The 27,154-nt window shown below is 58.4% G+C and overlaps 3 protein-coding genes across 10 annotated transcripts; 1 reads left to right on the forward strand and 2 right to left on the reverse strand.

The window, feature by feature from the left end:
- On the reverse strand, nt 1-6,407 carry BCL2L12 (BCL2 like 12). Of its 2 annotated transcripts, XM_042919332.1 has the most exons (7): nt 6,280-6,407; nt 5,526-5,640; nt 5,168-5,310; nt 4,217-4,303; nt 4,037-4,128; nt 1,931-2,218; nt 1-218 (listed from the first exon to the last, which is right to left on the reverse strand). In XM_042919332.1, the coding sequence occupies exons 2-7, from the start codon at nt 5,630-5,632 to the stop codon at nt 168-170; spliced, it is 768 nt and encodes a 255-aa protein (XP_042775266.1). In that variant the 5' UTR covers nt 5,633-5,640; nt 6,280-6,407; the 3' UTR covers nt 1-167. The 2 variants fall into 2 exon arrangements, with proteins under 2 accessions (XP_042775266.1, XP_042775267.1); XM_042919333.1 differs by lacking the exon at nt 1,931-2,218.
- Nucleotides 6,408-6,469: 62 nt separating this feature from the next.
- On the forward strand, nt 6,470-11,937 carry IRF3 (interferon regulatory factor 3). 6 transcript variants are annotated; one of them, XM_042919325.1, is made up of 8 exons: nt 6,470-6,550; nt 7,551-7,723; nt 8,563-8,734; nt 8,820-8,890; nt 9,567-9,759; nt 9,857-10,234; nt 11,066-11,181; nt 11,680-11,937. In XM_042919325.1, exons 1-8 carry the CDS (start codon nt 6,472-6,474, stop codon nt 11,845-11,847), a joined length of 1,350 nt encoding a protein of 449 aa, XP_042775259.1. In that variant the 5' UTR covers nt 6,470-6,471; the 3' UTR covers nt 11,848-11,937. The 6 variants fall into 6 exon arrangements, with proteins under 6 accessions (XP_042775259.1, XP_042775260.1, XP_042775262.1 ...); XM_042919326.1 differs by having other exon boundaries at nt 6,508-6,706; nt 7,440-7,723; XM_042919328.1 differs by having other exon boundaries at nt 6,508-6,706.
- Nucleotides 11,938-13,023: 1,086 nt separating this feature from the next.
- SCAF1 (SR-related CTD associated factor 1) lies at nt 13,024-26,435 on the reverse strand. Of its 2 annotated transcripts, none has more exons than XM_042919445.1 (11): nt 26,133-26,435; nt 23,350-23,463; nt 23,045-23,102; nt 22,209-22,303; nt 21,844-21,944; nt 21,638-21,753; nt 16,067-18,910; nt 15,368-15,450; nt 14,919-15,137; nt 13,754-13,882; nt 13,024-13,459 (listed from the first exon to the last, which is right to left on the reverse strand). In XM_042919445.1, the coding sequence occupies exons 2-11, from the start codon at nt 23,455-23,457 to the stop codon at nt 13,268-13,270; spliced, it is 3,945 nt and encodes a 1,314-aa protein (XP_042775379.1). In that variant the 5' UTR covers nt 23,458-23,463; nt 26,133-26,435; the 3' UTR covers nt 13,024-13,267. The 2 variants fall into 2 exon arrangements, with proteins under 2 accessions (XP_042775379.1, XP_042775380.1); XM_042919446.1 differs by lacking the exon at nt 26,133-26,435 and adding an exon at nt 25,669-26,028.
- Nucleotides 26,436-27,154: the final 719 nt, after the last annotated feature.

Genomic DNA, 27,154 nt, shown 5'->3' on the forward strand with positions numbered 1-27,154 from the left:
TACTTGAAAAAGTCTTTAATGTGAAAAAATTTAAAACAATTTCTTTTTGGCAGAAACAGGCAGGGCAACCCACCCCACAACCCTGAGCGGAACAGGAAGGTTTGGCAAAGCACAGGAAGAGCATAGAGACATGAGGTCTAATCTGGTAGCAGCTTCTGAGGAAGATCTCAGTCCAGGGGTAAGTTCAAGTCCACGGGTGAAATGGCCAGGATGCCCTCCTGGAGGGGAAAAGTGGAAGAACCCGTGAGCATTCACGCGAAGAGCCTGCCCTCCATTCACCATGGCACCTATGCCAGCCCAGCGGGAGCAGAGACAGGGAAGGCAAGGAACCAGACAGGGCGGGTGGACAGGGATCCAAAGAAAGGATCAGAGACCCCTGGGTGGATGGGGACGGAGTCCTAGAAAAAGGGAAGGAAAACAAAGCCCCAGGGTGGAGAGTAGACAGAGAGACAGGGAACAGAGACTCAGAGAAGGGGAACAGTCCTGGGGTTTTAACAATTAAGAGCCTTGGCTTTGTGTCAAAGTCCTAATTCCCATCCTCTGCATGAGGGACTTTCCCTGAGTCTCCATAAAAGCAGGAAAAAATCCAAATCCCATGAGGTGGTTGTGGGGATTAAGTGGAATCATTCCACTAAAGTCCTTGGCGGTGCACGCGGCCCAAAAATAAAAACAATTTCGCATAACAAACAAGCTTCGGCACCGAGCTCCAGACACGGGTATCCACTGTCCCCTCCGCCCTCATCTCCTCCCTGAGCCAGCTCAGTCACCTACCTCCTCCGAACTCCCTAGAACGCCCTACTTCCGGCTCTCCCTCTACAGAATTCCCCCAGGCGGCCGCCGGAGGGCGCAGGTTAACACCTAAGTGAGCTCGCGTCCCTCTGCCCGGAGGGCTCTAGGGGGCCCCAAGCTCACAAGGCCCCGCAGGATCTGGTCGCCCCTTCTGTTGTCATCCCTTCGCTCACCCTCCTGAAGCGCTACTGGCCTCCTCTCTCTACTGGCTCCAACGCATCTGGCCAGCTCCTGCCACTCTGGGAGGCAATGGTTACATTCTGAGAGCAGGGCACACATCCTTCTGTCACTGAATCCCCACAGCCAAGAGGTAGGTAAGTGAACGGTGCCCGTTGGGCAGGGGCTGGGGGGGGGGATGGGGGAGACTGATGCTCAGGTAGCTGGGGACAGTTGCCAAGGTCACACTGCCAGCACACTGGAGCCCAATCCAGCTCTGAGCCTGACACTGGATTTAAAGCAGTGAGTAAGGTTGCTAAGATTCCCGGGTCTTGTGAAGCTGATACGTCAGGGGCAAGAGAAAACAACAAATAAAAGGAAATAATAAGTCAAACAAGTGACTTCTGCCATCTGGAAGCAGCTGTCCTATAGAAGGAGGTAAAGCAACAAAGAGGGAAAGGAAGTGGGTGGGAGGGTATGGAGGTGGCCGCAGCTTTAAATGAGGACCCAGGGAGGCCTCACTGCGGGTAACCCCCGAAGGGAGCAGAGGAAACGAGGCAGGGGGCTATCCAGGCAGGTGCATTCTGGCAGGCGGTGTCAGAGAAGCAGTCACCAGGTAATCAAGCAAATGCCTACAGGGTGCCAAAGATGATCCCATTTTAGTCTTGACGATAACCCTCTGGGACAGGCACTTCTACTCTCCCCGTTTGGCAGATGAGGAAACCAAGGCCCAGGAAGGGGCCTAACTTGCTTCCCACTCATAACTGTTAACTTTTGCCAGCATGGTTTAAGCTAGGCATGGGCTCTGCACGGATCACCTACTACTGGTGTACAGAAGGCGCGCAATGGACACAGAACAGATGTATAGCAGGGCTCCGAGAACACGCGTGAGGTCTGAAAAGAAGGCGAAGAAGCCACCCCCCTACCACACAGACACAAGTTACAAGTGGGTAAAGGGAGGCCAAGAGAAGCTTTGGCAGCTCACCCAGCCCCCGTGGGCCTGGATCCAGGGCGCGAAGCTGTGCACGTGCTCCACGCTGAGTCCGGCCAGGGTGCCCCCCAGCCCGGCCACGCGGCGGCTCAGCTCCATGGCCAGGGCCAGGCGGGCCAGGGGCTCCGGGGAAGGCGGAGGGGGCCCAGGGCAGGGCAAGGAGGGGCGTGCGCGACCGGGCAGAGGGCTGCTCTCCCGGCAGGAGAACAGCTCCACCAGGCGGGCGAAGGAGCCCGCGGAGAGGCGGGCCAGCTTTCCGCGCAGGGCGGGGTCCGAGGCCAGCTGTGGGGTGGGGAAGAGAAGAGGCCGGGTCTGCCTCCGTTGTGCCCCCGTGGCCAGCCAATAGGAGGATAGGAGGCGTGGCTTCTTGAAACGAGTGCGTTTGCTACTGATACTGTGAGCCACGCCCCATCCATCACACCAGCCAATCATAAACCAGCCTCTGATCTCTGCCAAACCACTCCTAGGAAAGTGGACGAGAGGTTAAGGCAAGGCCTGGACAGCCAATGAGGGCCAAGCCCCTCTTAGCCGAGTTCTAGAATGTTGATCTTATAGCCACGCCCCCTTACGGGTTCCCTGAGAGCACCCGAGGCCAGGCTAGTGCCTGCAACCTTGCCTTCCACCATACAATATTACAGGATTATACGCTGCCCAAGTTCCTGAGCCAGTCAAGGTCCGTGACAGTCATAAGCCAGACCTCCTCCGCAGTCATTTCCCTTCACATTCTAAGTCACGCCCCTCTATAGTTAACAAGGGCTTCAGACTTTTTAAGTTTTATTTTTAAGTAGTCTCTACCCCCAAAATGGGGCTCAAACTCACAATCCCGAGATCGAGAGATGCATGCTCTTCCGACTGAGCCAGTCAGGCGCCCCCAGGGTTTCCGATTTCAGGCAGCCCTCTCCAAACCAGCCCCCCTCCCACCACCATACAGTCCCTAACTCCTTAACTGGTCTCAGTCAGTTTCCGAGATCTAGTTGGGAATGGCCACACCTCTTCTCTCTAGGCCACGCCCCTCTGGCGATGAATGCAAACCAGTTTAAAACGCTATCCTGACCCTAACTAACTGTCGCTCAACACGTAGTGGAGAAACTTAGCACGTCTGACTCCTTTCATTTAGAAACTTCTGCTTAGCCCTGCACGTAGGCACGTTGCAGCTAAGATTTGCAAAGACCATATTTTACCCGAAATCTGCCTCACCATAGGAGATAAGGAAGGTACCTACAGGGGTCCCTGGGTAGCTCAGTCAGTTAAGCATCTGACTCTTGATTTTGGCCCAGGTCATGATCTCACAGTTCATGGGTTCGAGCCCCGTGTGAGGAGCCTGTTGGGGATTCTCTCTGTCTCTCTCTCTCACATCCTCCCCCACTTGTGCTCTTTCTCTCTCTCAAAACAAATAAATTTTTAAAAATTTTTTAACATTTATTCAATTTTGAGAAAGAGAGACAGAGCATGAGTAGGGGAGGGGCAGAGAGAGAGGGGAACGCAGAACCCGAAGCAGGCTCCAGGCTCTACCCTGTCAGCACACAGCCCGACGTGGGGCTCGAAGTCACGAACCGTGAAATCATGACCTGATTTAACCAACTGACCCACCCAGGCGCCCTCAACTTTTTTTCAAAAGGAAGGTACCTACAGAAATGACCATGCTATGTATGAGATTTACAGGAATGACATGACCAGCTTCCTGTACACAAAGATCAACTGACCAAGGACAAAAAACAGTTACACAACCTCCCTCCGTTATCTACAGATGTCAGTCACCCTTTGACTCCCAACCCCCTCCCGCTTCCCCCCCAATCCCAACATAAAAGAGGCCCAATCTCATGCTGAGGGAGATTGCTGTTTGGGTGGGTAGTCTGCCCGGTTTGCTCCTTTTCCAAATAAAGTCACTTTCCTTACCCCATATCTTGCCTCTCGACTTATTGGCCTGCGGTGCTGTGAGCAGAACGAGTGTGGACTTGACTGCAAACCCTTCACTGAAGGCTAGTCCCACCCTCTCCTCACTTGACCATCTAAAGAGAGTACAGATCCAGCCTTGGATCCCAGGGCCCAACCGTCCCGCGATTCCTATCTTAGCTAAGGGTGGAACAGACCGCCCATCACCTTCTGGTTGATGACGTCTGCCTCTTCCTCCAGCAGGGCCACCAGCTTCCGCAGCAGGGCTTCCTTCTCTGTGGGTGGGGGACCCTGTAACTCTGGGGGGACAGAAGAGAATTCGGCTGGGAGCAGAACTCTGCCAACCCTTCCACCCTCCTCCTTCTCCAGGGCCCCTGTGTACCTCACCTGGGCTAGGTGGGGATCTCAGTTGCTCTTGGACCAGCTGTTCTAGCCGCTGGGCCACCAGAGCATAGAAATCCGGAGTAGCTGGGCCTGGGGTAAAAAGAGCCAATGATGGATCTCCGGGACATGGGGAAGTTATGGATTCTCTCCGTGTCCCCACCGCCTTGCCAGCTAGCAATGATTTCCATCTCACAATGGGGTAAACTGAGGCCCAGTGAGCACACTTGGCAAAAGACCTTTGTACTTTCCATTTTATGGTGTCCCCCCCCCCCCCAACTGGACTGAGAATGTTAGAGCTTGAACTAGACTTTGAAGATTATCCCAACCAAGGAAAGCAAACACAGGGTGCTCCAGCTATTATCACTCTATCCCTTGCTGGTTTCAAGTGTCATCAGCTGGTCACAGGACTCTTCTCCCCAGCTGCGAAATCCTTTTCAAGCCAGCTCTCCCAGTAGCCATTACTAGTCTATCCAGGCTCACATACGAGAGGAAAGAAACCTTCTGGTTACTCTTGATCAAGTCCAATGACACCTCCCCCCACTCCCCTCATTCCTACTTTGCTACTGGAGAAAAATAGGAGCAAGGAAGAAAAGGAATTTCTCGGAGACCTGTAACTAAATATCCAGGGAATCGTGTTTGAATGCCAGGTCTCCTGCCTCCCTACTGGGGATACTGGTGGGCTACAAAGTCCTAGGGAGAGGGAAGCACGCGTGGAAGGAGAGAGATAACAGATAGAAAGGGACCAAAAGTTCTCCTGAAGCCAGCTCACGGAATGGACAGACAGCAATGTAACTGGGGGCAGGGGGAGCACAGAATGGTGAGGGTAGTCCCCACTCAGCTCCCCCTCTGAGCTGAGTGATCTTGGACAAGCTCATCCTTTCCATCCTTTCCAGCTTTAAGAATCAAAGCTCCTGGCCCTGCCAGTTCATGGGTGATCTAGGGGAAATCTCTTACCAGGCTCTGAAACATAGCATGGGCGGAGGGGCAGGGAGCAAGGCCGAGGGGACTCAGGGGGAACTGCTCCTCGCCCCAGGGGGCAGGGAAGACATCTTCGAAGACGGCTCAGGAAATCTGTTGGCTCCTCCTGGGCAGGACTCCTGGGGAAGGGGACCTCAGAGAGTGACCCCCGAGGCTCCTTGCAAGCAGTCCCTTTTTCCTCCCACTGAAGGCCTCTCACTGCAACCCCAGGGACAAGGAATTAGAGCCAGATATAAAGAGAGGGGCGTGCAGGCAGGCTGAGACCAGGCGCAAGAGTCAGAGGGGGCCCCGCCCCAAATGCAGGCCCCTGAGGGAGGAGGGCAGCTCCTCTTACCTGGGTGGGGTTGGAATGGGGGACCCGGCGGCCTCGCCTCGCCTAAAGAAGGCCGCTAGGACTCTCAGCGTGTCCTCCCGGAGCCCCAGCTCTTCCGAGCCTGCCATGGGGGCACCTGTGAAAGAGGGAGCTGGGGGATGGACTCCAGGGTTGCACTGCATCGGAGGATTGGGGCCCAAACGCCTAATCCCTGAATAAGGAGAGGGTCAGGACTCGTGAGTCCCCAAGGGAGGAAGGGGCCGAGAGTCCGAATTTCTAAGTCCTTTAGGGGAGTTAGGGCCTGGGGACCCAGATTCTTGAGTCCTCAGGGAGAGAAGAGGGATGAGGAGGAAGACTCCTTGATGCTTGGAGAGGAAGAGGCTGGGGACCCGGATTCGTGGGTCTAAGGGAGGAAGGGACTGGGGGCTGGACTCGAGTTTTCGGAGAAGGGGGATGGGGAATCTGGATTCTTCAGTCTGAGAGAGAAGAGAACTTGGGGCTCCGACTTCTGGGTTCTGAAGGCAGATACCAAGCTTCTCAAGCCTTTAGAGAATCGGGAACTACGAATCCCAGCAGGCTTCATGGCAAACCTTCCCCTCGTTCCGCGCTAGCTCGCCGCGCAGCCAGCCTGGGAAGTGTAGTTCCACTATCTGACTGAGGCTGGCATCTTGGGGACCCGGGACGCGTGGATGTCGGGGAAGCGGGACTGAGGTGCCCGCTCCTAGATCCCGGCCTCTCCCCTCCTCACCCCAGCCCCCGCGAACGTCCGGCTTACCTGGTGCCGGGAGCCACCTCCCCCTCCTCCTTCAGTGGACTTGCGTACACTTTTAGAAGTTCAACTTTCCCGCGCCTGCGCAGTGGGTCGGGTTGGTGCCTGCCCCGTCGCCCAAGGGGCGGTGCGCGGGATGCCCACCTAATTTGCATGTGACGTTCCCAGCATCCCCTTGGCCGGAAGACCTTAAAAGGTATGGTTGGGAAGGGGTGGGGGGGGGACGTCCGGGCTCTTGGTGCCGCCTCTGGCTCAGGAGTCTGTCAACCATCTGAAGGTAAAGTTTTTATTTCGTGAAATCCATAGAAAAAGAAAGGGCCACTGCTCTGAAGCTCAGCTGACGAGAAGGAGGGTGTGCAGCTGCAAGTTCGAGAGCTATCGGACCCCAAAAGCAGGGGTGGGTCCTAGCACTCTGCGCGCCGAGACCCTCTACGTAGGTAGCAGGGCGGGGTGGAGGGGGGGGGGGGCGGGTAGCTGGGGAATTGGTGACGTCCGGAGTGAGAAATGGGTGAAAGGATGGATCTACCCTGATAGCACAGAGGGGCACTGTGTACTCCAGGGAAAGTGAAGCAAAGAGGAGAAAAAGTGAAGCAACCCGGTGCTGGAGGTCGGCTATAAAAACAAAACAAAACAAAACAAACAAACAAAAAAGAAAAAAGTAGCGGGGCGCGGGGAGGTTGCGGAGATCGGAGGCGTCTGCACTAGGGGATGAAAGGAAGAGTGGACCCTGAAAATGGAAGGCAGTCCACTCTATGAAGTGTGTGTGTGTGTGGGGGGGGGGGTGCCCTAGAGGAGGGAGGCTGTTTGGGGGGGGATGTGGATGGAGGGTCTACGATGGAAATGGGGGAGGGGCTCTTCTGTGGGGGAATTGTAGGAGGGGTCAACAACAGGGATAAAGACGGGAGGTAGAGATCTACAAGTGAATAGCGTCTGCACTGAAATACCTAGGGGAGGCTCTACCTTGGAAGTGGAGGTGACTGCGTTGGGTGATGTGGGGGAGGGGAGAGGAGAAAAGGGTTTATAACGGAAGAGGGAAGGTTCTACGCTGGCGGAATTGAGGAGGTAGAGGGCCCGGACAGAAGCAGCTAGAGAAAGGGGGGGGGGGTGTCTCGAATTGGGGAGCCTCTCCGGAGGATGAAAAAGAAGGGCTCTTATGTTGTACCCAGGAAAATATACGTGAGGGACCCTGCACCGCGGTCCCGTGAGAGAGAGAGGTCTGGGTGTGACACCCTCAGGCCACATGGGCCCCCAGCCCACGAACTGCTCTCTAAGCGCAGGCCGAACCATGGGTACCCAAAAGCCGCGGATCCTGCCCTGGCTGAGGTTGCAGCTGGACTTGGGGCGGCTGGAGGGGGTGGCCTGGCTGGACGAGAGTCGCACGCGCTTCCGCATCCCGTGGAAGCACGGCTTGCGCCAGGATGCCCAGCAGGAGGACTTCGGCATCTTCCAGGTGAGTGAGCTTCCCGGACCCCCGAAACCCTGAGCTGCCAGCCAGGCGGGATGGACTCCCAGGGGGGTGGAGCCGGGAAAGCGGGGTTAGCACGCCTGTGATCGGCCCCGAGCTGACGCTGGCAGCTGGAGGTGGGTGGAGTTAGGACAGGACCCGGCCGGGTTATCGGTGTCGACCGCAGGCAGTGTTGGAGCGGCCAGTTTCCGGGAAAAGAACCGGAAAAGCGGGGTAATTTCTCCAAGGAAATGCATCCTGGGGGATTCAGAGCACGCAGAGGGCGGGGGGCTTGGTCATAGAATTCTGGGGGCGTGGCTTGGCCCCCAAGCTGAGGTGATGCCCCACCAAGTTAGAATATACCAGTGGTGCGGTACCCCGGGTTAGAGTGTGAGGGGGCGGGGTTATCACAGGGTATTCTGGGGCAGGTTGGTGGCAGAGTTAGGCACCCAGTAGGACCTGGAAGTTTGGCTTAGAAAGCAAAGGTTTTCAAGGCGCCTGAGTGGCTCAGTGGGTTGAGCATCAGACTTCAGCTCAGGTCATGATCTCCAGGTTGGGGAGTTCGAGCCTCACATTGGGCTTACTGCTGTCAGCACAGAGCCTGCTCTCCCCTCCCGGGTTTACACTGTCTCTCAAAAAACAAAACAAAAAAGTAAAACATTAAAAATTAAAAAAAAAAAAAAAAAGAAAGCAAAGGTTTTCAAAAAGTGAAGACAGGGGACCTTGGGGTGCAGAGAACCCAAGGGTTTAGGGATGGAACCTTGCCAGGTTAGAACGTGCCAGGTTAGAACGTTGGGGCAGGGGGTCTTAGTCACCCTCACTATCCTGGTCAACTGGATCCCCAGGCCTGGGCCGAGGCCAGTGGCGCCTACACTCCTGGAAAGGATAGACCTGATCTGCCCACCTGGAAGAGGAATTTCCGATCGGCCCTGAACCGGAAGGAGGTGTTGCGTTTAGCCGAGGACCGGAGCAAGGACCCCCACGACCCCCACAAGGTCTATGAGTTTGTGAACTCAGGTGTGCCAGAAGTGGGGCTTCACGTGGAGGGGTGGGATTTTGAGTGTCCCCAACACCCTTCTCCACTTACCACCTTCCTTGACAGGAGCTGGGGACTTTCCTGAGTTGGACACCTCTCCAGATACCAATAGCAGATGCAGTCCCTCTGACACCCAGGTCAGAACGCATCCCAACCCTCCTGCCCTCCTGTCTCTGGCCCGTCTTTCTCTCTGTCCCCATGGCCTTGTTCAGGCTTCCTTTTCTCCCCCTGGACCTTCGCCTCCGTCTTCCTCCTGAGCCTCCCTTCTCTCCCCTGCGGTCCATCCCCAAACTGAGCTAAAGCTGACCCTGTCCCTCCCCTGCTCATAGCCCTGCCATGGTTTCCTGGCATCCTCAGGAGAAAATTCCGTTTTCACCAGGCATTTAAGGCCCTAATACACCTTCCCAGAGTTTCATAGCTTCCCTTGCTATTTAGGGTACCCTCAGCCTCCCGGGAACCCAGAACCACCCTCCCCTTGGTCTTGCTGATGTCTGTGTTGGGGCAGGTCCCCCTCTGAAGTCGTGTCCAGCCTTCTCTGCCCGGGTCTTGCTTGCACAGGGCCAGATCCTGGGGCCAGATTTAGCTACTCCCCTTGGGCCGGCAGTAGACCCAGCATATACCAGAGCATGTATTTTGCCATTCTGTGCCCACGGTTGTCTCCCACCCCCAACTGGAAGCCCCTTGAGGGCAAAGCTCAGCTGTGACTCCTCTCTGGGTCCCTACATTGCTGGGCACAAAGGCCTGGTCTATATGGCGTCTCCAGAAAAGGCTGTGGAAATGCCTGGATCCTTTTCTTTTTTTCCTTCTCTCCAGGAAGAAATACTGGAGGAGTTACTGAGTGACATGGCCTTGGCCCCATTCCCAGATGGGGGGCCCTCGAGCCTGCCTATGGTCCCTGAGGAGACCCCTCCATTCTTGCTGAGCCCCAGCGTAGACATCCCTGCCCCCTGCCCAAACCTGCAGCCCCCGGAAAACCCACTGAGGCGGCTGTTGGTGCCTGAGGAAGGTGAGCGTCGACTGTAGGGTGGGAGGGGCTGGGGCGATGGACCCCCTTATGCTCACTCAATCCCCCTCCCCTTCATGTCGCTGCTGCCGCTGCTCAGAGTGGGAGTTCGAGGTGACTGCCTTCTACCGGGGCCGCCAAGTCTTCCAGCAGACTGCCCTCTGCCCGGGGGGCCTGCGGCTGGTGGCGTCAGATGCAGACCAGACACTGCCTGGACAGCCAATAATCCTGCCAGACCCCGGGGTGTCGCTGACGGACAGGGGCGTGATGGGCTACGTGAGGCGTGTGCTGAGCTGCCTCGGTGGGGGGCTAGCTCTGTGGAGGGCGGGACAGCGGCTCTGCGCCCGGAGGCTGGGGCACTGTCACACGTACTGGGCCTTGGGCGAGGAGCTCCTCCCTGATAGTGGCCACGGGCCCAGCGGCGAGGTCCCCAAGGATGAGGAAGGAGACGTGTTCGACCTGAAGCCCTTCGTGGCAGGTGAGTGAGGCGGGGCCTTAGCTCTGCTGTGGATAGAGCGTACCCCAATGGTTCAGAACTCTGAGGTCCGGAATGGAATTCAGAGGACTGAACTTCGGCCTGGGGGCAAAAAGACTGGATTGCTCTGAGTCTGTCGGAGAAGGGTCTCCTCTGCCTGGAGCCGGTAGGCGGCCGGGGGCGCGGTGTGTGGAAGTGCTCAAGGAATTACCTGCCACAGTCATCACGATCACCAGTTATTACCACTTACCAGGATGGGGGGCCAGAGAGATGCAGGAGAGAGAGGTCCTTCAGAGCTTTGCTGTCCAATAGATAATGTCTGCAGTGCTGGAAACGCTGTGTGTGTGTGTGCTGTCGGGCGTGGTACCCGCTAGCCGTGTGTGGCTACTGAGTACTTAGAGGAGGCCAATGCAACGGAGGAAGGGACTTTTAAATGTTGACTTTAATTAGTCACAACTTAAATGTGAATGGCCACAGGGGCTACTGGCTCCTATCAGGAGAGGGTGGCCTTGGGGGGTTGAAGAGCAGTTAAAACTGCCAACCACCTGGGCCTCCAGAATCCTGGAACGTCCCTGCGGGAGCACGCTCCTGGGGGGGGGGGGGGGGGGTGTGCACATCTTCCAGCCCCACCCCATGGGAGGAGGAATGTTTAAGATTGTGCCACCACTGTGGGGACTTGGCCCAGATCAGCGGCCATCTGGTCATGGTGGTGTAGGGATGTTGGGCTTCAGGTCAGGGATGAAGGTGAGGCTGTTTGTTACTCAGGTCTGGGGGGCCGGGAGGGGGAAGGGGAGGGTCTTCTTCCCGTGCCTCACTAAGCTCTCGGGCCTCCAGAACTGATCGCCTTCATCGAAGGAAGCGGACACTCACCACGCTACACCCTCTGGTTCTGCGTTGGGGAGCCATGGCCCCAGGACCAGCCGTGGATCAAGAAGCTCGTGATGGTCAAGGTGCTGCGGGCCTGGGCTCCTGGAGCTAAAGGGGGGGGGATCTTAACAAGGGGCAGAGGAACTACAAGTCCCAGAAGCCCCTCTGAAAAACTACAACTTCCAAGAGTCTCTGCAACCACCAGATTCTCATCCAGAGGAGCCTCTGGGTGTCCCTCTCTTCTCACCCCTACAACCTGTTTTGAACGAAGTCGGTGGACTACGAGTCCTCACAGTATCTGTGAGGAACCACAGCTCCTGGGAGTCCTTCTGACCACGAGCTGCTCAGCCCTAGCTTCTGGGAACCCCTCCAGCACCTCAGCCCTAGGAAACTTCTTGGACCTCTGGTGGTTGTGGTTATAGGGAAAACTACAACTTCCGGCAGCCCTGGGCCAACTAGTTCACCCGGAGTTACAGCGTAGGGGCTGCTGGGAGTTGTAGTCCACTCAACCCTACCCCTGCCGGTGAACCAGGTGGAGTGTTTTCCCTGACCGGTTCCCCCCCCCCCCCCGCTTCCTGCAGGTTGTTCCCACTTGTCTCAGGGCCCTGCTGGACATGGCACGGTCAGGGGGCGCCTCCTCACTGGAGACCACCGTGGACCTGCACATCTCCAACAGCTACCCGCTCTCCCTCACCTCGGACCAGTACAAGGCCTACCTCCAGGACCTGGTCGAAGACATGGATTTCTAGGTCACTGGGGAGATCTGACCCCTCACTCCTCACGGATGATGGCCTCTTGTGCCCTCACCTTGGCCAATAAACTGTTTCTTACCACTGTCACCACTTGTGTGTCTGGTGTTCAGTGTCTCTGGGCTAGCCCTGACGCAGGCCAGGCATTATTCCTTCTTAGGGCATCAGCTGACCCCTCTGTGCAACCCACAACCCAGATGCTCACTGCCCAAGGACCAGACACCGCAGGGGCAGCTGATACTGGTCACCTCCTTTCCCCTTCCCAGGGACCTGGTGAGGAGGTGTGACAGTCACCTCCGTTTTATAGACCAAGACACTGAGGCTTGGAGAAGAGCAAAAGTCAGACAGTAGGAAACACAGGACGGGTTAGAAACCAGGCCGGATTCCAGGGTTGCTGCTCTGCGAGGGAGGCCCCAGAGCAGAATCTAGAACCTCTGTCTCGTTTATAAACAGTTCAGGCCCCTGTCCAGTAAGCAGAGAGCCTTGTCCTGTTGGCTGGGGGCACCTTGGGTCCCCTCCCTGCTCCTGCCAGGTGACCTCTGGCCCTGGACTCCCTGCTGCGTGGGGCTGGAGCAGGCAGTTGTAAAGGAGCTCCGTGCCCCAGCCCTGAGGCCCACCCACTCCGGTGACCCAGGCCTACTACCTCTCACCACGTCTGGGTTCTGGGTAATGTGGACTGACGAAGGCCAGTGTGGCCCGGACTCACTGTGTGGCCCTTGCCGCTCTGTGCCTCAGTTTCCCTCTACCTCAGGAGAATGGGTAATACCACCCCAGCCTCGAAGGACTGGTAGAAAGGGAATCCAACTAAATGGGGGACAAAAGTCCTGTTGCCGAGGCAATTCCAGGGCAAATAGCACCAGGTGCCCTTAGCCTGGAAGACACTGAGCAGGTGGGACCTGGGACCCCAACCTCCCACCCGCCACCATTTTCTGTCAACAGCAACCACTTGCTACGTAGCTGATACGGCGGTTCTAAGTACGTCACTTGCCTGGGTCTTCGTCCTTGTAACAACCACTTCAAGGATCGGGAAACTGAGGCCCAGAGAGGGAAAAGCACTTCCCCCGAGTCACACCCTGCCAACCACCCTCAGACCCGGGTCAGACCTGGGCAGGTCTCTTCCCAACCCTTTCCCAAACTGGTCTCTGAAAAGAAAGGGCTGAAATCATGGGGCTCGGGGCTAACATTTCATGAAATCTTTAATGAAACTGGGGGAGGGGCACAAACAGAAGGGAGGGGCGATGGGGACAGGCTTGGGGGCAAGGGGCACAGGGCTGGGCAGGGCAGGGGGCTCTCCTCTTCCCTGCAGCAACCCTCCCCCAATCATCCCACTGACGGGGCGGGGGAGGGAAGTGGGGAGGTGGAGCCATAAATACGTCCAGAATTCCAAAGAGGCGAAGGAGGGAAGGGGTGGCCGAGGGTCTCAGAGAGGGGGCAAGGGCAGGCCTGGGCCACCCTTGTCAGGGGGTCCAGGCTCCTTGGGCGGCCGCGGGGGCCCTGGGGGGTCCCCCGGCTTGCGGCCATGCTTGCGGAAGTAGCGGTAGCGTTGGACGTAGGCCCGCACCAAGTTGCTCACCTTCACTGGGTTGATCTCCCCGCTTTTGCTGTGGCAGATCTAGGGGGTGAGAGGCAGCTGTGGTCACCTCCAGCCCCCCAGGGTCCCCTCCACCTGGACTGCTGACTGCTGAGCACAGCTGCGAACTGGGATGGGAGCCGCTCCCCCAGATTCCGGACCAACACCCCTACGTGTCCCCCTGATGTCAGCGGGACAGGCCCAGGTGGGCTTGAGCAAATCCTGTCCCCTCCTCACCTTCCACACTGACCCACCATCCCCGGCTCCCCATGCATGCGCATGTCTCCTTCTTGTCCTCTCCCCACTTCTGTGGATCTGTCCCCCGCTGGGCCCCACCTTGTGGACAGCCTTCCTCAGGATGTCCTTGTACTCCTCCTTGGTGATGTCCTTCTTCTGATAGTACGGCTTGATGGCCAGCTTCACCTCCTCCACTGCCCTCTCCTGCGTGTGCAGCTTCTTCAGATACTGGCAGAGGGGGTGACGGGGAGGGAAGGAGGGACAGCAAAGGCCGGATGAGTTCCTGCGGAACCCCAGGCCTCCACTCACCTGCCTGCCAGCTCAGCCTCCTTGACACATCCAGCTACTCCTGGAGGTGGAGGTCCTGCTCAGGATCTGCCCTGTGTTACCCTTGCTGCGGTCACCCCAGACCACAGGCCAGGCCGGGCCTCTGAACATCACTTGAACATCACCTAGGCTGGACCTGGGGCTATCCCCGGTGGCCTTGACCAGGACACGTATGTCCACTGCCCATACGAAATTTACACGAAGTAAGATGGGGCACTTGGGTGGCTCAGTTGGTTGAGTGTCCGACTTCGGCTCAGGTCACGATTTCACAGTTTGGTTCAAGCCCCGCATCGAGCTCTATGCTGACAGCTCAGAGCCAGGAGTCTGCTTCAGATTCTGTGTCTCCCTCTCTCTCTCTGCCCCTCCCTCACTTGTGCTCCCTCCCTCTCTAAAATAAATAAATAAACTTAAAAAAAAAAATTACACCAAGTAAGAAATAGGCGACACCATCATCTGCCAATTGGCTGTTTGACCAGAATGACCTTTTTGGACCTGACCGAAAGGAAAACCGGCCTGAGGCCTGTGAGTAGAAGCCAGATGTAGCTGAATGAAAACTGGTTTGTTCCCACTCGTGCATTTGAATCAAAGTTTAGTTCCTTGGGGTGCCTGGGTTCCTTCTTCAGTCGGTTAAGCATCTGGCTTCCACTCAGGTCACCGTCTCACTGTTATTGAGTTTGAGCCCTGCATTGGCTCTGTCCTGACTGCTTTGGATTCTGTGTCTCCCTCTCTCTCTCCCCTTCTGCCGCTCACACTCTATCTCTCACTCTCTCAAAAATAAATAAACATTGAAAAAAAAATTTAGTTCCATACAATCAACGACTTCTGTTTTATCTGAGTTCCCACCTGTTGGCATCAGTCTGCTATTCTCCTTGGGCCCCTGCACTTCAGCATCTGCAAAACTGTCACCATCAACCCGCCTCTCCCAAACCCAGCTCACCTTGTCTGTGTCCCCACGTCCCTCGGAGCTGCTGCTGCCCTCTCGCTTGTCAGATGCTGCAGCCAGCCCAGTGGGGGTGGGAGGGGTAGAGCCGCAGCCCCCCAGGGGGAGGCTGCCAGGGAGCAGGTAGCTGGAGGGGCCAGGGGGCAGACCCAGAGAGGTGGGCACAGGAGCTGGGGTCACCCCCAGACTGGAGGGTGGCTTTCGGTGGCTGAGGATCTGTCGGAAGAGGTTGGAGAGAGGATGAATAAAGGGAGGGGGAGGGAAAGAGGGAACACGTACCCCCATCTTTCCCACCCTGATTTCCAAATCGTCCCAGAGGCAAGAGGCCCCTCCTCCTGCCGACCCCTTCCTTGTCCCAAGGTCTGCCGAGAATTGTAGTTCCTCTCCTAATCAGAGTCAGGGGACAAGAAGAGGGACTGGGGGGACTCTTCCCCAGAGGGGCCCACCTGGTTGGTGGCCTGGATCAGCTCCTGGGCCTTTGCTCGGCTCGCCAGGTTGGCTTCTTCCATCTTGAAGAGAAGTGCAGTCACTGCAAGAGGCAGAGAGTTGAGGACAAGGAGATCAGGAGCTGACACAAGAGGTCACCGAGGCACCTGCTGCCGTCTTCCCCCCGGGCCCTGGACAGACCATAGGTTTCGGGCTCAGAACTGGGAAAAGGGGACCTTGGCCAGTGGGAGAACGGCTCCGCACCCCACATATTCTTAGGACTCAAGGTATGTGTGTGGTCCGGGGGGAAACAGGGCCAGGTCATTCAGGGACGAGGTAGCGGCAAAGGTGAGATTCTGTCTCAAACCCCCTGTGCCCTATTGCTATCCCTTAAGGGACAACGCTCCCAGCTCACCCTGTTCTTCCTGGTCCCTCCACCACACCCAACCTCGTCCACCTCCGGGTGGACCCCAGAACATGGCCCACTCCTCCAGCCTGTGCTGGGCTGGCCACCCCCTCTCCCCCCCACTCACCTGCCTGCTCTCCTCCAGCACAGCCAGACCTCTACCAGCCTTCTAGACAGCCCCTCGCAGTCTGGGTCACTGTGCACCTACCCCCTCCAAAGCATCCCCGCTGCCTCCAAGCCTGTCCCCACAGGACCTGGTCCTCCCCAGTCCTGTCTGTCCCAGCCCGCGCCCCCCACCCCAGGGCACACTCACAGGCCAGGACACCGCTGGTGGTGCAGTCCACACCAGCAGGCAGGTTCCAGGGCATGGGCGGGGGCAGCGTGGGCAGCTGGGAGACACGGGTAGCCGGCCCATCCTCTGCCCCTGAGTCACCGGCTGTGGACCCCGCGCTAGGGGCAGTGCTCGGGGCAGCTGCGGCGGTGCTGGTGGCCGTGGTGGTGGCAGGCTGCTGCTCTTCCTCCTCCTCCTCTTCCTCCTCCTCCTCCTCTTCCTCCTCCTCCTCCTCCGCCCCGCCTCGGACCCCAGCCTCCTCAGCGGCCTCCTCGGGAAGGAAGGAGACCTCGGGGGTCTTGCAGCTGCTGTCCACGGTCTGGGAGTCCGGTGTGAGTGCAGGGGGGGGAGGGGCTGCCTTAGGGGGCGGGGTGCTAGGGGCCTTGGCCGCCCGCTCTTCCCCGGACCAGGAAGTCTCCTCCACCCCCTTGGCCCCCGCTGCCTGGCTGCAGCTATCCGCCTTGGACTTCTTCAGCGTCGCAGGGCCGCCGCTGCCCCCACCGCTGCCCCCGCTGCGGATCTTTTTCCTGGTCTTGGATGGCTTGGTCTTTCCCTTGGTCCCCTTGGCTTTCTTGGCCCCAGCCTTGGCCTTGACCTTGGTCTTTTTGGGCTTGGTGCTGCCCGGAGCTGCTTTGGCCACCTCTGCAGGGGCCCGCTCATCGGGCTTGAGGAAAGGGGAGCGGCTCTCCCGGTCGCGGCTGAACTTGACTCCGATGGAGCCCAGGCCAGCGGATGCGGCCTCCTTGGCCGGCGTGGTGCTGCTGACGCCTTCGCGGATCAGCACCGCCACCTTAGACTGCAGCTTCACCTTCCGGGAGGAGGAGGAGCACGACGAGGACGACGAGCCGGAGCCGCTGCTGACCGGTGGCTTTGGCGGAGGCCCCGAGGAGGGCGCTGACTCCTTGGGAGGCCGAGCCTTCTTGGATGACCTGTCCCTGTCCCTATCTCTGTCCCTGTCCCGGTCCCGATCCCCCCCATCCAGCGCCTTCCGCCGTGATCCCTTCTCCCGGGAGGAGGAGGAGGAGGAGGCGGCCCCGGAGCGGCGCCGGTCCTTCTCGCCGCTCTTGCCCCCCCGCTCCTCGGCACTCAGTCCCTCGGAGTCGTACAGGACCTCGCGCTTGGGCGACGAGGCCGGGGCCGGCGACGGGCCTCGGGGGTCGGACTTGTCCGGCCGGCCCACGGTGATGGTCCGCTTGATGGCGAAGAGATCGTGGTCCGTGAGGTCCTGGATGGAAGGTGGCACCGCCCCCCTGCGGCGGCTGTCACGCTCTCCGCCCAGGGAGCTGGAGCCGGAGGGCGGCTGGGTGGGCACCGGGGCCTTCTCGCTGTCCCCAGACCGCTTCTCGCCCCGGGACCGCGACCGCTTCTTCTTCTTCTTGCCGCCGCCGCCGTCTCGGTGCTTGCCACGGTGCCGCTCGCGCCTCGAGGACGACGACGAGGATGTGGCGGGGGGCGGGGAGGCCGAGCGCCGCCGCCGCCGCCGCTTCTCCCGGGACCGCGACCTGCGGCTGCCCCCGCGGCGGCGGTCGGTGCTGCGCGAGCGGCGGCGGGCGGAGCGGGACCGCGAGCGGCGGCGGGCGGACGACGAGGCGTGAGAGCCCGGCTTGCGGTCCCGGGAGCGGTGCTTCTTGGAGTCCCAGGGGGAGGCCGGGGCCGGCGGGGCAGGCTGCGCGCTGGACGACGACGATGCGGCCTCCTTGGCCTCGCCGCCGCTCCGCTTGCGCTCCCGCCTCGACTTCTTGCGGGTGGGGGGGCCCGCGGGGGCGGCGGCGGCGGCGGCGGCGGCGGCCGGGGAGGGCGAGCGCTGGCGGTAGCGCTCCCGACGCTGGGTCAGGATCTTGCGGCGCAGGTCCAGGCCGCCCCAGCGCGTGTCCGCGGCCGGCGGGGCGGGCGCCGGCTCCCCCAGGTCCACCTGCAGGGCGCCCTCGCCGTCTGACTCGGCGTGCAGAGACAGGAAGTCGTCCCCCTCGGGGGCGCGGGGGGCAGGTGGCGGGGGCGGGGGCTGGGCCGCCGGGGGCGCTGAGGCTGCAGGAGGGGGTCGCGCCGCCCGGCCAGCGGCCCGGAAGAGGGAGACCGCCACCCTGGGCTCCTCCTCCGGCTGGACGATCTCGCCCTCCTCGATCTCGGAGTCTCCCGGTGGCAGCAGGGTTGGCGGGATGGCGGCTCCGCCGGCCGTCACCACCTCCACAGAGACCTTGCCTTCCCGACAGGCCTCCGCCTCCGTCCCCACCACGAAGACGCGCCGGCGGGTGGCTCCGTCGACCCGGGTGGAGTCCACCTGCGGAGGCGTTCCAGGGGCCGGAGTCGGTTGTGGGGGCTGGGGGTCCGGGCGGGGGCTCTCGTCACCTGGGAAGTCCTGGCTCAGACTGTTGTCATCGTAGATGCCCGCCAGGGTCTCGGAGATGCGGCTGATGCTCTGGGACAAGCCTTCCTCCTCCTCTTCTTCCTCTTCTTCCTCCTCTTCTTCCTCTTCCTCCTCTTCCTCCTCCTCCTCCTCCTCGGGTGAAGGAGTCCCCGCTGATGAACTGGGGTTGGAGCCAGTGGGCTCGAAGGGGTCGTACTTCTGCTCCGGAGCAGGTGGTGGGGAATAGGCCTCGTCGGTGGGGTGGAAGGGGTCATAGATGTCGAATCGGGGGGCAGGTGGGGCTGGGGGGGCTGGAGGAGGTGGAGGCGGGGGAGGCGAAGGGGAGGAGGATGAGGGGGAAGGGGAGGGGGAGGAGGACGCAGAGGACGGGGCAGGGGGTGGGGCAGGGCCCCCGTCTCCAGTGCCCAAGGTAAGGAGGTGACGGGCACAGGAGGGTCGTGAGGAGTGAGACTGCGGAGACACTGTAAAGGAAGAAAGGAGACAGAGAGCCCCAGTCAGGCACATGTCCTCCTCCCTGGGCCGTGCAGAGGGGGCCGCAGGCCAGTGCCCCGGCCACCACCCCACTCTGGTGGCACCCTGCACTTTGCACGGGACAACTCACAGATGCTCCTAATGACTCCAAGCTGGAGGTACTGCGTCCTTTCAGGACGAAACTGAGGCACAGAGCACTGCAGTATCTTCCCCAAGGACACACAGCAGGGAGAAGGGGGGGTGCAAACAGCCAATGTAGCCACTGAAGCCACTGAGCCTGTGTTCCCATGTCCTGAGATACACACTGGCCTGCAGCCCAAGAACCCCCTGACCAGTGTCACCACAGAAGACACAGGCTAGAGAAGGGTCGCTGGGATTTGAACCTAAGACCGCTGCTCCAGCTGCCTCTTGTGGGAATCTATCCTGTTTCCTGAAGGGAACTGTGGGCGGCTGAGAAGGTGAATCTCCCTCTCGAGAGCCCAGGAAATGGCAGAGCCAGGGAGCCCTGACAGCCGGAGTCCACAACCCACGCACTTCACTCTGTGACGAGCCCCATCTGAGGGGCAACATCCGCTCAGGACTCAAAGACACCGCCAACGGGCGACAGGAACAAGCAGTGTTCGCCCCTCCACATGGGCCAGGCATCGTGCTTTCCTGCCTAACTTCATCTGTCCTCCTGAGACCCTGCTTTCTGAGGACGACGCGGTCTCCATGCCATCAGTCCCACACACGGTGACAAGGGACCTGGGCTGCACCTCCGGACACACACACTGGGGTCCAGAGGCCCCACTCAACCACCTACTACAGGGACCCTGAGATGGCAAGGGCACCAGCATGGTCATGTAGACAGTGACAGGACAGCAGGGGCTTAAGAGGGCAGTGCCAGGGGCGCCCTGGGTAGCTCAGTCGGTTAAGCATCTGACTTCAGCTCAGGTCATGATCTCACAATTTGTGAGTTCAAGCCCCGCATCGGGCTCTGTGCTGACAGCTCAGAGCCTGGAGCCTGTCTTAGATTCTGTGTCTCCCTCTCTCTCTCTGCCCCTCCCCAGCTCATACTGTCTGTCAAAAATAAATAAATGTTGGAAAAAAATAAAAAAATAAAAGAGGGCAGTCCCAGAGCCACCTCTCAACCCAATCCTAGGCTCTGGCCCTCACCCGTCACGTGACCAAGGACAAGGAACTCAACCTCTGCCTGCCTTGGTTTCTTCATGTATACAATGGGCATGCACTCATTCATTCAGTACATTTTTGCTGATCGCCTATCTTATGCCAAGCTGTTTCAGGTACTAGGAACAGAACAGTGAACACAACAGACAAAAGTCCCTGCCTTCAAGAAATCTCCATGAGCCACGCAGAAAAGTCTGCCAACTGCTGAGGGCTGTGGAAGAAAATAAAGCAGGGAGGACGGTGATGAGAGCATTCACACATCGCAGGGATGAGGGGACTAGGTGGGCAGCTGTGTGGAACAAACCAGACTGCGCCCGGCCCCACGAGGACTCGGTGAGCACGAGCTATTCCTACCCTGCTTACGAATTATTACCACCACCGGAAGTGTAAAACACAGACTAGAGCGGTCTGGAAATGCAAGACGGCCCCTCCTTTATGTAATCTTTATACGATATGGAATCAGGGATGAGGTTTTTTCCCTAAAGTTCTTAATAACTTCCAAATGAAGAAAACCACTTCTAGTAAGAAAATAAAACATAACCCCAGCATCTCCCACCAAACAGCTCTTACAGTCCAGATACAACTATATCACCGAAGGGCCTGGCACCAAATTCCCAACGCCTTCTGTTCTTGTAAATAAAGTTTTATTAGGACACTGCCACGTCCATTTGTTTATTTACCCTGTAGGCCTTCTAATTTTAAAAGAAATGAAGAGCTTTTGGGGGGTTCCCCAAGGGCGTGGTGGGCCCTGAGTACAACGCCCCCTGAGCCGAATGGACAAGACATTTCGCAGCTATAAAAAAAGGACAAGGGAAACCGAAACGGGCACAGCGTGTGTGAGCCACGGTCGGCTGCGAAACAGTCACTTCTGGCTGACCGCGCCGACCTCTCCTCTCCCTCCCTCCCAACTGTGGATGAACATGAAGGGGGGGGGGGGTCTAAACCAGGGGTTCCCACCGGGGTCCTGGGGGCCGGAAACCTCACCGAGGAACTGGCTAGAAATGCAAATTCCCGGGCCCCACCCCAGACCCACTGAATCAGAGATCCTAGGAGTAGGCCCAGGGACCCGTGTATCGACAAAGCCCTCCTCCTCGTGACTCTGATACCCGCCCAAGTCTGAGAAGCTCTACGCTGCTCACAGGGCTTAACACTCAAAGAGACCTGGGCTACAGGCTCAGGGCCCAGGAGCACCACTAAGCTACTGGCTGTGCCACCTTAAACGAGGGACTTCCCTTTTTCAGATTCGTCTCCTCTGGAAGATAGAGATGCTAAGAGCCTCCCCCCACCCCACCCCCAATCCCAGGGAGACGAATTCCCAGTGCAGTCACACTGCCACGTAGCGCCCTGGACACGGAGTGCCTCACACGTGCCGGCCAGGACATCAGCGTTTGCTGTAGGTACGTCTGTAGGTACATAAAGCCTTGCAGTCTAACAGGCAGAGGCTTAAAGATTTTGTCTAAATGACAGGATCGCTACTGTTACTACCAACAACAGCTGACTCGTGCAGGACTCCGAGGCCGCCTGCTCAGCTCTGCCCTGGCCCCACATACCCGTTTTGCCTGTCCTCCAGGCCCTGAGACGGGGCAGCAGGCTAGGCACCGGCAGAGGGATGGGATCCCTGTCCCCGATTCGGACCTCGGCCACCAGCTCCAGCATGTCCTCGCTTCTGCAGGGCAGAAGGGGGTGAGTGAGCCTGAAGGAAGCTGCCAGCTCCCCCGCTAAAGGCCTCTCCCACTCCAGCTGCCCAACTACTCACTCGCCAGGCCGAAGGTCCAAGTGGCTGGGAACCCACGTATCTGGGGGATCCAGAACGCTCACCAGCCCCGCGAGGAAGCTGTCTGCGGCCATGTCCAACACCTGGAATAGGCCGGGAGGGGTTCCAACCCGTCCCTCTCACGTGAGGGCCCACAAATCCCACTTCCCCGGCCCCTAAACCTTCAGGAACCCAGGCATCTGAGAACCCGAGAAAACGCAGAGATCCAACCAATTCCCTCATCCTGACTTGCTCGCAGGACCCAAGGGCCCGGCCCCAGGGATGATGCCCCCAACCCCTCCAACACTGCAGCTGATCAGCACCCCAACCCCAAGAGTCTGGGCCCCCAGCCCCCTGCTCTTACTCACAGTAGCCGTGTCGGTCCCCCCTGACTCCTGGGAACGGGGCTCTGACCGTGGGCTCCGGCAGCCCCTCCATCGAAGGCCGTGACACCGGGAGCCATCTGGAGAGAGATTTGCATGGGAGATTGGACACGGGGGACGAGACACAGAGACTCTGTGGAGTCAGAGGAAAGAGGAGCCTGCTCGGGCTCTTGAGGAGGGAGCCAAACTCCTGCCTGCTCTCCCTGCCTCCACCCCTCAGCTCCCACCTTGGGGCCCAGAAAGACTTCCCCAGCGCCGTTCTGAGGCGCTCTCACCCTCCTGACCTCCTAGCTGCCCTCAGGATGGATTCCAGACAAGCCAGCCTGGCACGAGAGCCTTGCGGTGACACAGGTCCCATGGAGCTCTCCTGCCTCACCTCCTGCTCACACCCCAGGCCTGCCAGCCCCAAAGAACCACAGCTCGGTCCTGCAACACGCCCCTGTGCTGTGTGCCTGCTGGGTGCCTCTGCCTACCAGGCTTTCCTCTTTACCAGACAACAACTTCAGTACATCCCCGGAGACCCGATTCACCGGTCTGCCCCTCTAGGAAGCCTCCCCAGACCCCATCTCCTCCACACTAGCTTAACTGGGCCTCCTGCGCTCTCCCAGTGCCTCGGGGCCACCTCTGCGCTGTGACTGTATCTCCCCTCCACCAGACCGTGAGCCCCTCCAAGGCAGCCATGGGGTCCGACCCATCTTTGGCTCCCCGAGCCAGCACAAGGGTGGTAGCCGGGAGGCCTCAGAAAGTTTTTAGGAATGCAATTAGGATAAAGAATACAGAGAGATGGGACGGAGGCTAAGAGGAACCAGAACCCATCGTACCTTTATCATTTGGCAGATCCCCCTGCAGGGAACTTCCCACAGCCTGCTGAATGGCCCGCTAGAGAAAAGGTGGAGGGTGGAGGGGGTGGAAAGAAAGGGCAGTCAGGGCACCCGTGCAAATGGTCACAAGCTCTGCTCCTGGGAGACAGCCATTCCAGACACCCCTATAACGAAACTCGAACCCTTCAGAGGAGCCAAGTGTCCAGGCCCCCAGCCCCTCCTCCCCCCAGGGCCCAGGAGCTGGGCCCTGACATCTGCACTTCCAGCCCGTCCCTCCCTTGGCCCCAGACATCTAGCAGCCTTACCAGGATAAAGGCAGAAGGAGAAAGCGTGGGGTCTCTGTCCGGCGGACCATCGCCCAGATCCTCGCCCGACTCCTCTGTCTTCCCTCGAGACTCATCTTCTTCCTCCATGGTCACCTGGTGGTTGAGGGGGTGAGAGTTTGGAGTGGAGGCAGGGGTGGGGGGTGGTGGAAGGGGCTGGAAGAAGCAGAGGATGGACGCAAGGATCTCCAGGGCCTCCGCCACGGCTTTGACCAAGCATCCTCCTCAGCATCCTTCTGCCCTCTACCACACACGCCAGTCCTTGGGCGAGTCCCAGGCCCTGAGCAGACGTCGCAGAGACCAGAATGGCTCTCTCCCCTTGCCTAGATTTCTACTGCTTCCTTTCTTGCAGGGAGGCCTTCTGGCCTCCTATTTCAACACTCCACTCCCCAGTCTCCACTTAAAGCTTCCCCCACAACCAAGCTTTAAGACCTCCCTGCCTGCCCCCACATTGGCTGATGTTTTTCCCAGTTGAGTTGTGATTTCAAATACCGTGTCCCGCAGTCCCCTAAACTCTCCTCTCCCAAACTGAGATACATGCCGGTGTACTGAGTATACCTCAGATACCGTGCAACTTCCTAAAGCGGCAACGATTCCCCTTGATGGTGAGGGACCAAAAAAAAAAAAAAAAAATTGGTTTATACACAAAAAATGGAGCTACAAGAATGATGTACAAAACCAACACCAGACCGAAAACACACCTATCACCAATCTGCCCCTTGTGGGAGATCATGGCTAAAGCCTTCATGAGGTCACAGAAATTCTCAGATCATTCAGAGGTTGAAAGATTATCCTTCAGACTGGTGGGTGTCTCGATTAGGTCTTCAGAAAGTAGGAGTACTCCAGCTGCAAGCTTCCTTAGAACCATCCAATCTGCTACTGTGAAAACACTATCCGGTCTCCAGAGTTCCCAGAAAGCTTTAAAACCCCTGACTCTTTATGCTTCTCTGTAGACGGGCACCACAAGAGTATCTACCTCCAAGAAGGGCTGGTAAGAACTGAAAGCAAAGGGACTTTCTGCTACAGAGTTAGCACAGCCCAAGCGTTCAATACAAAATAACAAAAATTAGCTTCAAGGCCCAGGTTTACCGCACATCTACCTCCCCTATTCTCCCAGCTGCACACCTGCCAAGCAAATGCATCGGTCCTGGTCTCCTTCCTACCACAGCTTTCCAAGCTCTGCCCAAGCTCCCACAGGCAACCTCCCAGACAAGAGCCTGTGGCTCCTTCACTAACTCCCACTAACATGTCCCGCCTTGTTAAACCCCTGTGGACAGTTCCCAGCCCTGGAGCTGCTCTCCAGCACCTCTGGGAAAAGCGCATGTTACGCAGAACAGTGACTGCCACATAACAGGGGCTTTAGTCAAGACCTGCTGAGGACAGACACACAGATCCCCAAGCCCTCCGCGGTGTATGAAGGTGCTCCCCTGCCCATTTAGACAGGCCCCAGGCTTTGCGGACACATCCACAGTTCTTTATATCTTTTTGACATGAAAAGGTTCTGCAGACATTGCTAGGTCCCTCTAGATCAGTGTTCCCCAAACTACAGTCTGAGAGCAGTACAGTGCTTTGCAATTAGCTTGTTATAAAAAAATAAAAGTAAATCGAACACAGTTGAAAATTCTTCACGGTGCATCACAAGTAGTACGTGGGAATATTAATTAATGGGACTTTGGCATTAAATACACATGTCAGTATGTCCTAGCTCTTAACACAAAAAATGCACTTCTTACTGTAGATCAAGGTCAAGAGAGTCTGAAAAGCATTGCACTAAATGAGTCTCAATGATCCTACAGACTTCCCCAGACTAATGTGGACTAATTCCAACTCTCTATAGCTCCAGGGCAATGCAGAATTTTTATCAACATTTTTCATTTAAATTACATTATAAAGTGCAAGTACATTTGAGCTGGGCAAATTTTCCAGTACTCTCCTTTGTCTTGTTCTCCACGCGATTACCCAGCCCCAAAAGGCATTCGAATTGCTCCAGGCATAAAGACTGTACTCTTGCAGTCACAATGAAAGCCACCTAGATGGTTCCAGGTCCTTCTAAGTGCCCCCCAGCCTCCTGTCACCCATGTTAGACACTCTCAGACGTTAGAGACCCATCCAGGCCTCTCAGCACCCGTCAGTATTTGCCTCCTTCCCTTGGTGGGCACATCCCACCCCCCTGGGTGGCCCTAAAAGACTTCCTAGCCCTCCAACAGTTCTTCCAGACCCGCTACATGGCCCCAGACCCAGGTAGGTGAGCCGCATCCTCAAGGCAGCCCATGTAGACACTCCCAGTCCTAACAGACATACCCCGGGCGCTATAGATGGCTCTGCAGATACTCCTCTGCTCTTGCAGACCTCCTTCACCCTGGGACATATCTCAAGATCTCAAGATGGCCCCAGAACCCTATAAACAGACCCTAGCTTCGGGTCAGCCCGTAAAGACGATCAACAGTGTCTACAGATATGACCCAGGCCAGCTATGTGATGGAGGGCAGGCTCCAGTCTCAGTCCAGGCCCGGTGGACATCCCCAGTCCTCTCGGGGACGCCCCGTTGATGCCCCCCGGAACCCACAGACGCGTCCCGGGGCCTTGAGAAGGCCCCCCGCTCGGCGCCAGGCTCCGCCGCCGCTGCCGGGCCCGAGGCCGCCCCGCTAAGTCCGCCAGGCCCCGCGGCGTGTGGGGAGGACCCCGGGACAACTAGCGACCCGACTCCGCCCCGCCCACCCCGATAGGCCCGAGCCCCGCGGCCCAGACTGCCGCCGCCATCTTACCCCGCCGCTCGGGCTGCGGCTCCGGCCCCGGCGCGGGGCGGGGCGGGCTGGGGGGGCTCGCGAGCAGAGGGAGGAGAGGGGCGGAGCTAAAACGCCGCCGAGCTTGCCGGGACTTCAAGTACCGAGCACGGTGCCGTGAAGGCTGGTGGGAAGGCTCCGGACTCAATTTCCCAGCAACCAATGGGGCACATAGGCATGAGCGCGCGCGACGGACGCCGGGAGGCGTAGTCCGCACGTCGCCTCCGTCGCGCGGGGACAGCAAGGAGGTGAGAGGTGAAGTGGGCGGGGTTGCGGCAGCCCGCGACAAGGCCCCACGGTGCCCTGCGCGCGCGCGGAAAGAGCTGCGGAACAGGAAGTGATGTAAGACCACTCAGCCCGACCGCCGCAAGGGAATTGTAGTTCGGAGGAGTGGGAAGTAGAAAAACAGCCGGACTTGCTGAGTTGCCCCGCCCACTTTCTGGGGATCCCAGAATCCCGATCTCCTAGTCCTCTCTAAATTTAGAACCAAGGAGCCTGACGTACAACCTCCTCCTCATTTAGGACGGAAAAGTCCAAATTCCGATTCCTCTCATTCAGCAGACAAGCCTGGAGTCCCTATTTCCCTCCTGCCTGGGACTTGGGAGTCCGACCACTTCTTCCTTCCAACCAGGAATCTGGCCCTCAGGCCCTTCCTTCCTCAGACCATTCCTGGTCTCCAACTCGTACTTTACACAGACACAAGTGTTCGGACTCCCCACCTGAATTCCCTCGGATCCAGAATTCTGAATCCCTGAACCCAACCCCTGAACCCAAGAGTCAGGGCCCCCAGCTCCCTCCTTTACGGAATCTAGTAGTAAAGACTCCCAGATCCCCTCCTCCCCGGGACCCAGGATTCCAGGCCTCCATCCTCATTCTCTCCGAGAGACTCAAAAGCCTGGGCCCTCAGCTTCTTCCTCCTTCAAGCCTCAGAAATCCTGGCCCTAGGCCCTTCATGACTCGGCCACCCCGGCTTGGGCGAGCTGGCTCAGGGATCAGGAATGCAG

This window comes from Panthera leo, chromosome E2, assembly GCF_018350215.1.
Source record: "Panthera leo isolate Ple1 chromosome E2, P.leo_Ple1_pat1.1, whole genome shotgun sequence".
In the NCBI taxonomy this organism is placed as follows: Eukaryota; Metazoa; Chordata; class Mammalia; order Carnivora; family Felidae; genus Panthera; species Panthera leo.

Bases quoted from the DNA above. Each gene is read 5' to 3' on its own strand.
- SCAF1 (XM_042919445.1), bottom strand. From the start codon at position 23,457: ATGGAGGAAGAAGATGAGTCTCGAGGGAAGACAGAGGAGTCGGGCGAG. The intron at 15,451-16,066 runs GTGAGTGTGCCC...TGCCTCTTGCAG, and splicing joins CACCAGCGGTGTCCTGGCCT to TGACTGCACTTCTCTTCAAG. The intron at 15,138-15,367 runs GTGGGCCCCTCT...CTCTTCCGACAG, and splicing joins TGATCCAGGCCACCAACCAG to ATCCTCAGCCACCGAAAGCC.
- BCL2L12 (XM_042919332.1), bottom strand. From the start codon at position 5,632: ATGGCAGGCTCGGAAGAGCTGGGGCTCCGGGAGGACACGCTGAGAGTC. The intron at 5,311-5,525 runs GTAAGAGGAGCT...CCCCTTCCCCAG, and splicing joins CCCATTCCAACCCCACCCAG to GAGTCCTGCCCAGGAGGAGC. The intron at 219-1,930 runs GTGAGCTGCCAA...TTTCCCCTCCAG, and splicing joins TCCAGGCCCACGGGGGCTGG to GAGGGCATCCTGGCCATTTC.
- IRF3 (XM_042919325.1), top strand. From the start codon at position 6,472: ATGGTTGGGAAGGGGTGGGGGGGGGACGTCCGGGCTCTTGGTGCCGCC. The intron at 7,724-8,562 runs GTGAGTGAGCTT...CTGGATCCCCAG, and splicing joins AGGACTTCGGCATCTTCCAG to GCCTGGGCCGAGGCCAGTGG. The intron at 8,735-8,819 runs GTGTGCCAGAAG...CTTCCTTGACAG, and splicing joins CTATGAGTTTGTGAACTCAG to GAGCTGGGGACTTTCCTGAG.